The sequence below is a fragment of the Balaenoptera physalus genome (assembly GCF_965194825.1).
Source record: "Balaenoptera physalus genome assembly, chromosome: 5".
Classification (NCBI taxonomy): Eukaryota; Metazoa; Chordata; class Mammalia; order Artiodactyla; family Balaenopteridae; genus Balaenoptera; species Balaenoptera physalus.
Window position 1 is genome coordinate 10,695,210 of NC_138884.1, and position 13,969 is coordinate 10,709,178.

The 13,969-nt window shown below is 35.8% G+C and overlaps 1 protein-coding gene across 1 annotated transcript in view; it reads left to right on the forward strand.

Annotated features, from left to right (window-relative positions):
- The first annotated feature begins 784 nt into the window (after positions 1-784).
- MMRN1 (multimerin 1) overlaps positions 785-13,969 on the forward strand; it is a 61,632-nt gene continuing 48,447 nt past the window's right edge. Inside the window, exon 1 of the mRNA XM_082461645.1 lies at positions 785-4,343. Coding sequence (XP_082317771.1) covers positions 3,757-4,343 — 587 coding nt within the window. The 5' untranslated portion in view covers positions 785-3,756. The remainder of the gene's footprint in view (positions 4,344-13,969) is intronic.

Genomic DNA, 13,969 nt, shown 5'->3' on the forward strand with positions numbered 1-13,969 from the left:
AGTTGGATACTTACTTGGCATGATTAGGAGAATTAAATAATATGCCAAATTTAACTTATTTAGCACATTGCTTAGCTCATCAAAATCACATGTAAATCTGTTTCAGTCCTTCCCCCAGCCCTTTTACCATATGGTTATAACCCCCTTGGGTCCACATATAAATGTAACACGTTTTTAATACTTTCAACCAACAGAAAATCGAAGAAAGCTTAGAGCATTGTTTTCTGCAATTATCTTTTGACAGTGACAATTTATGGAGAAGGGCTGTAGCGAAGTATTATTTTAAAAGTTTCATACTATTTTAAGAAAATAATAATTTCTCATGTAAGAAAGAAAGAAAGAAGCTGCTAAGAAGTCCTATTAATCTAGTGGAAGTTATTTCTTACTCCCAATATTTTACAAAGGATAATAACTCTTGCAGCCATAAAAATGGCTTTAAATAATACATGGCACCATCTACAAACCATGAAATCCTTAATCTAAGATTCTCTTTTAACTCATATTTATATTTTTGTTTCAACTTAATAACATTTTTGTTTTTTCTTATGATTAGAAAACTAAAATAATAATGTATAATAAATTAAATAATAATACATTAGAGGGCTTCCCTGGTGGCGCAGTGGTTAAGAATCCACCTGCCAATGCAGGGGACACAGGTTCGAGCCCTGGTCCGGGAAGATCCCACATGCCGTGGAGCAACTAAGCCCATGCGCCACAACTACTGACCCTGTGCTCTAGAGCCCACGAGCCACAACTACCAAGCCCGTACATCACAACTATTGAAGCCTGCACACCTAGAGCCCGTGCTCTGCAACGAGAGAAGCCACCACAATGAGAAGCCCGCGCACCACAACGAAGAGTAGCCCCTGCTCGCCACAACTAGAGAAAGCCCGTGCTCAGCGACAAAGACCCAAAGCAACCAAAAATAAATAAATAAATTTATTTTAAAAAATAATAATACATAAGAAAAAGAAAACTGAAATAAACCCATTATATCATCACCTAGAGAGAACCACTTTTGCAATACGTATTCAATCTTTTGTTTATGGTACAATGAAAAATGACATAAAAACCTCCTGATAGCACATAATATAATGAGTTTCATAGTTTCTTTCTTATAAATTACTCAGTGGGAAAAAAAGGCAATAGGGTAAAACATAATTTAATGTAAAAAATTTAGCAGGCACAGGGATGTAGCAGAATGATGGGGTCCAGGTATACAAAAATCTGATGATATAGTTTAATCCAAGGATAGTATTTAGAGTAGTTACAAAAATGATTGCGTATTCTTTAGGCAATAATCCGAGGAATATTATTTTTTAACTGTTATTTGATAAGTATTAATGAGTCTCAGAAAGCAGTTTCTCTGACAGTTTCTGGAGTACAGATACTTTTTGTCTCCAGTTAAGGGAAGATCAATACATCTAAAACCATCAGATGAGCTGGGGCTTCTCTGGGGAGTTACAGCACAAGATGGCTTAGTGAATTGATAATGAGATACAGAACCTTTAGCCTTTTGATTGCAAGGTCACTTGTAAGCTAGGATAAGAGTAACCAAAATCATTATTGGTCATTACCTTACGGGAGGAGGAATGAATTGCTTAGCTCAGTTCAGTTTTTATTACCATTTAAGAGCCATTTGTTATCACTTATACATCCAATGAGTGACCCTTTACCACTCAAGTTCACTTGTCCTAAACAGGATCAAGATGTTTTTTTCAAATCATAGAAGCAAAAAAATCTACGTGTGTCATTATTCTGGTTGTTTCTTAAACTTTCAAGATGGTTTCTTCATCGACTTTTACTAAATCTAGGAAAATGGATTTAAAATTGTACACTAAATAGAAATACTTTACCTGGATTTTTCTAATTACTATTCTGCTCTAAGCCAAAGATAGTTGCTTGTGTCTTTTCCAGATTAAGAAGCTGTAATGTCTTTTTCTTAGTACTGAAAACCATGTCTGTGTTGTGAAAATTATGCAGTTTCATCACCCTTTTTAGTTATTAATTGCTGCCTGGATTGTCTGTGCTGGACCTTTCTGCTCTTTTACTAACGCAAAGTTTGTGGGATTGTTCCGTGATATATCCGAGAAACAGATGTTTTGTAATCCATGTCAAAGTCAACTGGGGTTGCTGCTGACTCCTGTGTATCATAGTTTAAATAACCTGACACTATACACTCTCTAATATGTCGACAATATGCTTGTATAAGTGAATGGCAAAGATTAAGGGGAGAAAAGAGTATTAACACCAAAAAGTTAGTAGTTCAGAGGAAAACTAGGTCTTTTTTCAAATCCCGGTGTCCTGTATCCAGGATTAGAGACAAGCGTATATATCTACAATAATATATAACCAAATAGTCACGAGGCTTCCAATTTTCCAGTCCTGAAAGAAAACATTCCATGACTGAATATTTAACAAGAACTTAATGCCACACATAGAAGTTGACAGAAAGATTAATTACACAGAGATCTAGCCTTCAGATAATGTACACGGGCCACGAGCAAATTGAGAGCCAAGAATATTCTTGCTTTATAATCTCATCACCTAAGCGGGTACCTTACTAAAGCTGACTGAGGGTTTGGGTAATTACTAAATGAATGAATGAAGGAAGAAAGGAATGGATGGATGGATGAACTGTTCCAGCTTGTTACTTGTACGTCTGAAAAGTTTGCTATGGAATATTTTACAGATGAGAGAACTTAATGGAAGTCTGAGAATCAGACATTTGTTGGAGTAGTGAAATCATAAATCCCATGAAGCACCTCTACTGGGAAAACAACCATAGAAAAGTCTTTGATCAATTTAGTTCCTCTTTTCTGCAGCTGTTATATTTTGCACTACAGAAGAAGTACAAAAACTGATCCCAGTTTAATTTATTTTCATGTGACTCCACTTTTTTTCATCCCTTCCTTAGTGGTAAAATACTAATCACCCCCAACCACTAGAAGATAAGGATTAGAAAATAGAGGAAGTAAATTTCTGATTATTCGTTCCATTAATTGGTTCTAATAGAAATTTGGAGAGCATAATTTAAAGTGATTTTCTTATATACTCGCATAATTCAATAATTTATGCTTTTCTTTTCTATTATCATCATTGAGATTAACTTCAAATAATGCTACAGCTGAAGTGTATATATAAAAATAGGGAGGTATATATATTTTTCACAGTTCAGCCTGTGATGTGTGAAAGAGCAGAGACATTGCAGATGAGTTTTTGTTTACGTGTGTACATGCACATATGTCCTTGAACAAAATGTGGCTCTCTGGATGGGGCACAGTGGAAAGGAAGCATCACAAAACTTTCTCAAGTTCCTTGTATAGCAGAACAAAATGATAAACTCCTTGACTCAGCCCATCCAAACAAAATTCCATTATCAACGTGAAATTTCTCTTCAAAATCAGCAACACATGAAATATGAGTGAACCTAGGAAAGTTACTTCATGTTTCTCTCATGGGTTTTCCTGATAATAATTGCCTGTGTTTTTCCATTTACCCTTAGCTTCGTCAGACACCCTTCACTGCTTCCATAGATCATCCTACCAGAGGTCACAGATCACACAGAACCTACAGAAACAGGAAATCAAACTTCCTGAGTCCACTACAAAACACAGAAACCTGTTTCCTCTACACATCTCAAATTGGCAAAGCTCTGTCTTCGCAGATTCAGTGTGGAAGCAGCCACCGAAAAGGCTCGAAGGACTTTATCCCCCTCCCGATTTCACATGAGCTTTCTAGCTTCAAACTACTGAAATGAAAGGAGCAATGCTATTCATCCTGCTTTCTAGTTTATGGAGTGGGGGCATTGGGCTTAACAACACTACACATACTTGGACTACACCCGAGGATGAGAAGTCCTGGAACTCCCAGACCTCTGCTCCGGTTCCTCTGAGCAAAATACAAAGTCTTCAGGGGCAGCCAACCACCCGGATCACATCCGTGGAGATGGCCACAGCTCCCGAGGCAAGCACTTCCAAAGAGAGTCTTCTGAAATCAACACTGCTTCCCTCAGAGACAAGTGCATCTCCCGAGCGTGTGAGAAACCCAACTCCCACACCCACAGGGAAGACAGAAGCGGTACTGAAGTTACAAACTCTTGCCCTCCCGGCCAAATCGAGCATCAGGTTCAGTCCTAAAGCAGAGTCAGTGGTCCTTTCCAACTCCACCCTGAAATTTCTTCAGAGCTTTGCCAGAAAGTCGGATGAACAAACCATTTCTCTAAACTCGGTTAGAGGCGTGGGAAATCGATCCCCACGGGAAACGTACCTCAGCAGAGGTGACAGCCCTGGAAGCCAAAGAACCAGCTACCAAAAATCGAGCTTTGAAACAACTAGAGGAAAGTAAGAAACATTCTTTTCTTTTTTCTTTCTAACTATAAGGTTTATAAGATTGCAAGCTAACAGTTGTCTCACTTCCAGAAAAGGATTTCATGTCCAAGATGAAACCAGATCATATTTCAGTTAGGTGAGGTAATTAAGTGTTACCTTATCTAAAAGGGAAAAGATGAACAAACAAAATGCAGCAATTTATTTTAATTGAAGTGGTCGAAGTTACTAATAGAGGTGCTTTAACTGGGGATAGTCGGTAACAAACAATGTAACCTCACAGTGACTGTTAGTTAATTCAGATCAAGGGTATGTTGGTTGTGCTGAGAATTACACGCACAACATGAAAGAAAAAATGTCAATACAGTTAAGATGTGAACAGATTTAAAAACTGAAACAGCCTGCACTGTGGAAAGTATATGGTTATCAAGCTCAAACTAAGCAGAGCTAGGTTGGAATCCTGGCTCCAGTACTGTCTAGATCCTTGACTTGAGCAAGTCAATTGATGTCCCTGAATCTCAGTTTCTTCATTTGTAAAATACAGGTATGGTATAAGGAGTACAGATAAAACTACCAAATTTGCAGGGTTATCATGCAAGATTCAAATTAATGAGATGTGCTTAGACACATGCTTCACACAGAATAGGTACTCAACAAGTCATATTTTACTGGTACCATTATACTGAATTATGCCATCATTATGAATGTGTTGACTAGAAAGGCCAATTTTTCAAATTGATTTTGATTTAAAATTAGAGAAAATTCAATTTGAATTGTTGAAGCAAAATAATAAAACAAAGCTTAAAAGAGTATCATTAAAGAAGTCTTTCAAAAGGACCAAAAAACAAAAACAAAACCCTGGAAAATGCACGTCAATGTTCTATTCATTTAATGTTCAAAGTTAAACACCTGACTATATAAAATAATTCAAGTTAATAATAGCAACTAACACCTGCTATATGAAAGGCATTGTGTTAACACTGTTGTTGATATAAACATGAGACACTGGGAAGTATATAAGCCAATAGATTTGTATTTATGTATTCTTTATTATTCAAATCCATTTTTTACTGTATTTCAAAGGTTATGGAATTTTTGAAAACATGAATGTAAATTTGATTTTATAAAAACTTATTAACATGGTGGAATTTGGAACAGGCCAACGTACTGTAAAAACAAATGCTACAGATTACAAAATGTTCAACTTAGGATAGATAGACTGTCTAAAACAGACATTTTAACAGATATAAATTAAACTTTCTCATGTTTAGGAACAACAGAATGTGGTCTATTAAGTAAAAAACGTAATTTATTGAGAGTCTTTTCTGAGTCATGTATAAGATCATTTCTATTAATCATATTTTGTTAGACTATGATTTAATTTTTTAAACCAATTATATAGAAATCTTACGCACTCATAGGAAATGATTTGAACCTTTTAGAGATGTTATTATAAAGGGATTTTTCAATAGACTAGTAACTAAAACCAAAAGAAGGAAACAGTTGAAAGTAAAATACCAATTAAATTTTACATAGCATATGGAAAGTGGCATATGGTTGTTTCATAATTAGAACTAGTAATTGATAATTTGATGAATACTAGTTTTTAAATAAATGCTAGTTGTTTTATCCAAAGACCTCACTGTCAAAGCTTATGAACCCTTACTTATTTGATGACTGTTTATACATTGCTGGTCTCGGGGGAAACATAGAATTTTTAAAATAAAAATAATTCCTGCTCCCAAGGAATGTGTTATATAAAAAGCAAGCACCAACATATCTCAGATTTTTAAAAATTCATGGTATGTTAGGAGGAAACAAGATATTAAAGTGTAACTTGCTGAGCAGAACTCCATCCCATGCATTTTCCAATGAAAAGAATCTTAAATTATTTCTAGAGAAAAGAACTAACTGTACTTAGAGATTCTACATCCTGAGGTCCTAGAGAGTTAAGATTCTCTTTGGTAAAAGTTTTCTTTTTTTTTATAAATTCATTTATTTATTTATTTTTGGCTGCATTGGGTCTTCATTGCTGTGTGCAGGCTTTCTCTAGTTGTGGCGAGGGGGGGCTACTCTTTGTTGCGGTGCGCGGGCTTCTCATTGCGGTGGCTTCTCTTGTTGCAGAGCACGGGCTCTTCGTGTGCGGGCGTCCGTAGTTGTGGCATGTGGGCTCAGTAGTTGTGGCTCACGGGCTCTAGAGCGCAGGCTCAGTAGTTGTGGCGCACAGGCTTAGCTGCTCCACGGCATGTGGGATCTTCCTGGACCAGGGCTCGAACCCGTGTCCCCTGCATTGGCAGGCGGATTCCTAACCACTGCACCACCAGGGAAGTCCCGGTAATAGTTTTCATTAAGTATTCATTCATTAAGTAATACTTACTTCATTAAGTCCCAGACTTCTTACTCATTAGCCACGCAATTGATAATGGTATTAGAGAAAACTTAGGTCCCTCTATTATGGACACAGTGCTGATGCAAAGAAGCCTTGGTAAGGTCAAAAGAGGTCTTTCATATTTTCATTTGATTAGCAAATAATAATAATAGCAAACACTTTACGGCATTTTTCCTAGTACTGTACTATTCTGAGTGTGTGTGAGTATATGTATATATACACACACACACACACACTCACATATTTTCAATCCTTTAATCATAACCATAATTCCATGAAGAAGATTCTGTGACTACTTCATTATAGAGAGGTTAAGAAAATTAACTAGGGTCACTTAGCTAGTAAATCCCAGGACAGAAATTCAAACCCAGGCTGGCTGGCTTCAGAGATGTAGCTCTCAATCCATACGTCATACTCCTTCAGCAAATACAGTCTATTATCCCAACTGGGAAAATACAAGTGGCCAGTTTATTTCCCCACTTCTTAGGCTTCAGAGGCTATGCTTTGCCTCCAGAATAAATTCCAGATTTCATTCGCAGTCGGTCATACAATGGCATCCTTGACCTGGCTCCTGCCAACCTCCCCAGCCTCATCTTCTGTGACTTTCTGGCCATTAAAATTTGTAGTTTTCTATCCACAATATGCTGTTTGTTAAACCTGTCTTTGTTCCCTGTTTGTCCCTCTGGCTAGCATGGTCTTCTTTTCCCATCACCTACTTCTTTTACACCTGATAATAATACCACCAGGAAGCTTTCTCAGGCTCAGTTACGTGGCCCCTCTACCTGTTCATATAGCTCTCTTTGAATTCTTCTATCACCGCACTTACAATGGTATGTTATAATTACAGTGAACTTGTGATCTCCTTGCGTTTAGGGACATATTTTCAGTGCTAGTAAAGTGTTTGGTTTACAATAAGTACACAGTATTTAACAAACTGAATGTAAAGTTTATGGATCTATATGTGAATATATAGATGAATCCTTCCCAAAGAAATATTTTTGTATAATAAAACCTTGTTGACTTGGGATAAACTCATCTTAGGTTTTGGGGTTTTTTTCCTTACTATTTTTGGAATTTTATAGTGGTTCTATGTAAAAGGAATACTTCTGTCAATAGAATTTTTCTGGCATATTTTTGTCTCATCTTGTACTTTCCCTCATCTTACCACCACAGGAACTCCTGGCTACACCAGAGCTGTGGTTTCCTGTCTGGCACAGTGGGTGTTGGTCAGTGACCAAGCACTTTGAAACAGGCAGGATAAAAAGAAGAAATTGGGATTAATGCATTTAGGTATTGAACCAATATTTGCTGAGGACCTAATATGTCCCCAGCATTGTGCTTGTGCTGAGGGTAAAACAGTGAAGACAAACTCCTACCTGTTCTGTCCTCATGGAATCTGCAGTCCAGTGGGAAAAGGGAAATGGGGAGGAAAAACGGTACATCACAAATGCTGATGTTGAATCAAAATGGTGATGAACAAACATTCTGAACGAAGTTTATGAGAGTACATAACAGGATGAGTGGCCTACCCCGGAGGTTATGAGCCTTCCCTGAGAGGATAGTAGGTGAAACGAGATACTGATAGGCATTACCTGCCTACCTAACTTCTCTCACAATCCCAACCCCTGCACACACGTACTTGAATCTTCATCTCAGTGAACGGCTAGTTCCATAACTAGAAACCTTGGGTATATCCTTTATACTTTTTCTCTCCTGGCCTTTATATAATCAATCAAGGAGTCTTCTTGGTGTTCCCTCCAATATCCCCCAAATCTGCCAACTTCTCTCCACCTTCACCACACCATGCTATTCTTAACCACCATTATCTACCACTTAGTCTCCTAACTTGTCCACGTTTCCACTCTTGCCTCCACACGAGTGTGAGATCTTTCAAACTTTTTTTATTGAATACGTTTGACATAGAACATTGTATACATTTAAGGTATTTAAGCTTTAATTCAGGTTAATGCGTTTCATTGGATGTAAGATTTCATCTACTGTGATGTGATTTTATGTACTAATCAGAAAGTATGACATTATTTAAAGTTTTTAGATTTATCTCAGAGTTTTTATATCACTTTTGCCTCCTTGAAATGAAGATATAAATGAAACTGGTTAAGACATTTCTAAGGCAATGCAATAACTACTGTCTGACCAGTAGTGACTAAAATATATCATTGATTTCAAAATATATTCCTGATTTCAGAGATGTCTTAAAACCTGTGAAGTTTAGTATTTTGCTCACATGCTCAAAATCACTTAGTAGCTTTCAATACATTTAGAATAAAGTCCTAAATCCTCACCATGCACACGGGGTCCTGCCTGACATGACCCCTGCCTATCTTTATGATCTCATTTTCTACCATGCTCCAAGCTCGCTCCACTCAATCTCCTCCAGCCACACTGGCCTTCCTCCTGGTTACTGACCATGTCAAGTTAATACATATCTCAAGGAAACTCCTGTTTGCACTTGAGAGAAGGCTCTTCCCTCAGCATTTAGACAAATGACTCCTTTTCTTACGCAACTCGAGCTTTAATGTCCCTCCCTCAAGTAGACCGTCTCTGACCACCCAGTGGAAAGTTGCCATCCTTATCTTATCACCCCAATTTTTTCTTCAGAGCATTTATTTGAAATTATTGGGTCTATATATGCAGACAGTTGTGTATTTTATATTTTTCCACAAAATACATTCTGTGAAAATAGGACCCTTGCCCTTCTTACTTATTATTATTCTATTCACTGCCAACAATAGTGCCATGCACATAGAGAGAGCTCCACAAAACTCTGTGGAATGACTGATTATTGGATGGATTTGGAGTTCACAGCGGAGATAAAAACTAGAAATATAAGTTTGGGAAATATGAGAACTATAGAAATATGGATGCTCAATTGAGGAGTTTTTCTTTCTTTTCTTTTTTTTTTTTTTTTTAATGAAAGGGAGGAGGGAGAGAGGGCAGAAATAAGAGCTCTTCTAGAGAGTTTCCCACTTACTTGTTTGTCATTGTATTTTATTTTGCATATAGAATGGCCATAAATATGGTAAAATGTTAATGAAATGGCCAGAAGGGAAAAGTTGAATATGAAACAAGATGAATACTATATATGCTGAGTTTATTGACTTTATTTATTTTAGAATTTCATTTGTTTATTCTTTCTATAAGCCATATAACTTGCTTTATGTACAAATAGGTGGCTCAAGTTAAATGAATTATGATTTCTAATATGTCTAACATGATAAATTCTACAAGTCTTTTATTAAACCACTTGTAAATAGAAAATTTAAATTTTAAAATTTAATGGTTTAAAATTACAAAAACTAACCATTAAATTAATTCTGCTGCCTATCGTAATATGCATTTTTCTGCTTAATTCTGTAAATTATGAGGTTTTAAATGTGAAAAATCTGGTCAATTAAATTCTGAGGTCATCTTAGTCCATTCAGGCTGTTATAACAAAATGAGCGACTGGGTTCCTTATAAACAACAGAAATTTATTTCTCACAGTTCTGGAAGCTGGAAACCCAGGAAAAGGTTGCCAGCATGGCCAGTAAGGGCTCTTTTTCAGATTCCCGACTTCTCATTGTACTTCCACATGGTGGAAGGCATGAGGGATCTCCCTAGGGCCACTTTTATAAGGGCACTAATCCCTTATACCTAACCACATCCCCAAATCCCCATCTCTCAATATTATCATAATGGGAATTTGGATGTCAACAAATGAATTTTGGGGGGACACAAACATTCAGTCTCTATCATGTGTAGTTTGCAAAGTTCTTATCGGTGGCCTAGTAGCATCCAAGGGGATTATTCTCACACGCTGTTAAATTCTAAAAAGAAACACACCATTATATTAAAGAGTATTTTTTATGTCCTTGAGAAATAGATGTATCTACTACATTACTGCCAGTGAAAATACTAAAGTATATTCTGTATCTCAGTTTTTTTCTCATTAATCATTTCCTTTTTTATTTCTTTGATATTTCTACTCACTAAATTGCTGCTGAATATACACATACATATTGTATGATACATGCCAGAATTTAAGGAGTGATTAAACAAGAAATGTTTGTACACCTTCTGTTTCTTTAAATACCAAAATATTAATTTAAAAATGTGTTATTTGGGGAAATGCTAAAAGAGTCAGTTTACAGGAACAACTGGTTTAAGTATAGAATTAAGCATCACAGCACCTATTAGCCTGCCTTTCCCGAGGCTCTGTGGTCTGCACACTGGGAAAGTCTGACACCTACTGGAATAGAATTTACAATGTCCCTGAATACGTTGAAGTAACAGGATGGGGAAAAGAAACAAAAAAATAAAATTAGGTGAAATAAAACAAGTTTGTGAAAAAAGTTTAATTAAGGTATCTTTAAGAATTGTTTCTTAAGTATAACATATGTATTTTTATATCTAATTCAGTGCACCTCTTAAAAATGTACTGTCATTGGCTTTAAAACTTTGAAAATAGGTTGGATCCAAAAAGCAAACTCCATGCACATCCTGAGAGGGGGACACACTCAGCTCATTCTCCTAAAATATTACACTGAGAAATTATTAGTCGTATTATTATTGTATGTACACAATGATTTGTGACTCTGAGGTACTACACAGCATATATCATTAAAAACTCAATTACATTCACTACACTGTGCCCACCATGGAAGGCAAATAAGTGATGCCTGACAAAAGATTTTTATTGCAAAAGTTGGTATATAAAAGGGGTTTCATCTTAAAACCTAAATTAACCAGATAATTAAAGTATCAGAAATTCCCCATAATCTGAGCTTTTCATGATTGCCTCTCAAGATTTGTTTCAAATATTTACATGATTCTTTTATAAAACTAATACTTCTATCCCAGTTTATATATTATATAGACTTTTGAAAAAGGATGGACTATATAAAGGTATTTACACTAAAATAAAATGAACCACAATATTTTTTTAATTTGAAAATAGTCATTTTCTTAAGGAGATTTGTATCAAGGTGGACTTATCTTTTGGACTAATAGCCAAAACTAAATATAAAAAGTCTAATGCTTTATTTGTGTGGGATTTACATATTAAGAATCTTTTTACTAAATCTAAATGCTTACTTCCAATTTCTGTTAATATTTCTTTCACACTGGGTATATTTCCTTTCTCATTTATGACTGATGAACTACCTGTAATTCCTGGTCTCTCATAATAATTAATTATTAATAATTTCATCTTTTTAGTTTGATTGAAAAAATAAAGATTCCTATAAAGATTACATAACATTTAGGAAGTATTTTTGTTCATAACTACTTAAGACTATAGAGACATTTAGAATATATTTCTTCTGAAAGCTAAGCCTCATCATATGAATTGAACATCACCAATAATAGTCTTCTGTCATGGTTTTCTGGAACTTATTATTGACCTGATATACATAAGCAATTATGGTTAAGATGAATTTATCAGGTCATTACAGAAGCAAGAAAGGAGCAATCTCTACTTGTGTACGAGGCCAAAAACAAAATGGGAGATATATACATACATATATATAGCTATATAGGTATCTATTCCCTTCATAAAAAATCCTACTGAGCTCTCTGACTCATGTAGGCATTACCAGCAGCAGCAAGTATTTTACATACATTAAGTCATTTAATCTCACAACAATCCTGTGAGGTAGGTAGGTAATATTATTATACGTATTGTGTAGATGAGGAAGCCACATTTAATAAACAAGCTAATGGCTAATAAGTTGTTTCATTTTCTCTTGTTCCTCATTGAATCCCTAAGTTCATCTCAATAAGGGGATGACAGGAAACAAAGTCAAAATGTCCTTAAATACATCGTCTCCCCAAGCAGAAAATCTTCTCCAACGTCCAGGAGAAAATTACATATCATTGGCTAGTTTATGGAGGGGAGTTTGCTGGTTTACCTTGATTTCTAGTGAATAGCCTCAGGACTTGGTATTTTCATGCTATCGTGTCATTTCAAATCACAGCTTATGAATATAAATGTTTAAACATTGTCTTCTACGAACAGGATGACAAGCAATTTATTAATCTGTGTTCTAAGGACTAGTATAAATAAATAACATTAATTCTTAGATTGATGCCTTCTATTTCTTAAGGAAAATACTTGTCATGGTCATTATTTAAATAAATCCTTTGTTGCTTCAGTCCACTCTCAATTCAGGATAAGAATGGATATGTTTGGACCAGGGTTTGGTCAGGGTACACTTCAAATGGCAAATGACCAATTAATGGAATCTTTGTTTTTAATTTAGTGTTTTCACGGCTCCTTGGAAGACTGGATTTCTAAAATGTTTCAATCAAAAGTACAGTGATTGTTTACTTACAATGCTTTTCTTAGTTCATTATCCACAAGACTTCAAGTTGTCTATGTCAAAATAGAATCCTTTTCTCCCTTTTGTTTTGTAAGTTCTGCAAGCCAGTCTCATGTTCATAAATAACAAAAGATGTCTGCTTTTTCTTCAAACAAACATTTTACCTATTAACTTGGAAAATCCAAAGGATCAATACAAGCTTTTTTCAGTACATGTTGCTGCACAAAAGCAACAGTGTTATTACCATTAAAGAGAATCCCAAATGCAGTCTGCTGTTTGGAGTGTTCGGACCCCACAGAAAGCTCAATACTTCAAAGAAACTGCTCTCCGTCCGCCATAATCACTCTGGAAAAGTACAAAGGATTTCTAGATTTAAGCAAAATGCTTGTCTGGGATCATTACATTTGCTTTTATACTTGCCTGTCACCATTTCACCATGCTGAATTTTCTGTTTTTAAACTTATATTTTCAGATTATTTCGTTTTAAATTTATATTTACATTTTTAACATCCCTTAATGAGCTTATTTCATCGGTAGCATAAACCTAATTACAAGTCACACCAGGGGCTCTTTGGCTGTGGATTGTTCTTCCAATTTACACTGGATCAAAGATTGCTGGGCCACCGGCAATCTGCTTTTTTGCCTACTCAACTATTTTAGTCATGAAATGGTTTTACTATTTAGGGTTTTAAACAATCTCTGCAGGTGACACGGCAGAGATTTAGTCTCACAAACAATATCTTTCTGTTTGTCTATCTATCTTTCTAACAACCATCTCTTTTCTTTTTTTTCAGTACCCAGGGTATGTAGGGATGGTGGTACTTTTTTCCTGCCTCGCCCTGTGCCCTCCATAGTCATTCAGCCAATGCTCACGTGACAGACAATTTGTGCTTCTGATGAAGTTAGACATTCTCTGTAATTAGGCTAATCAG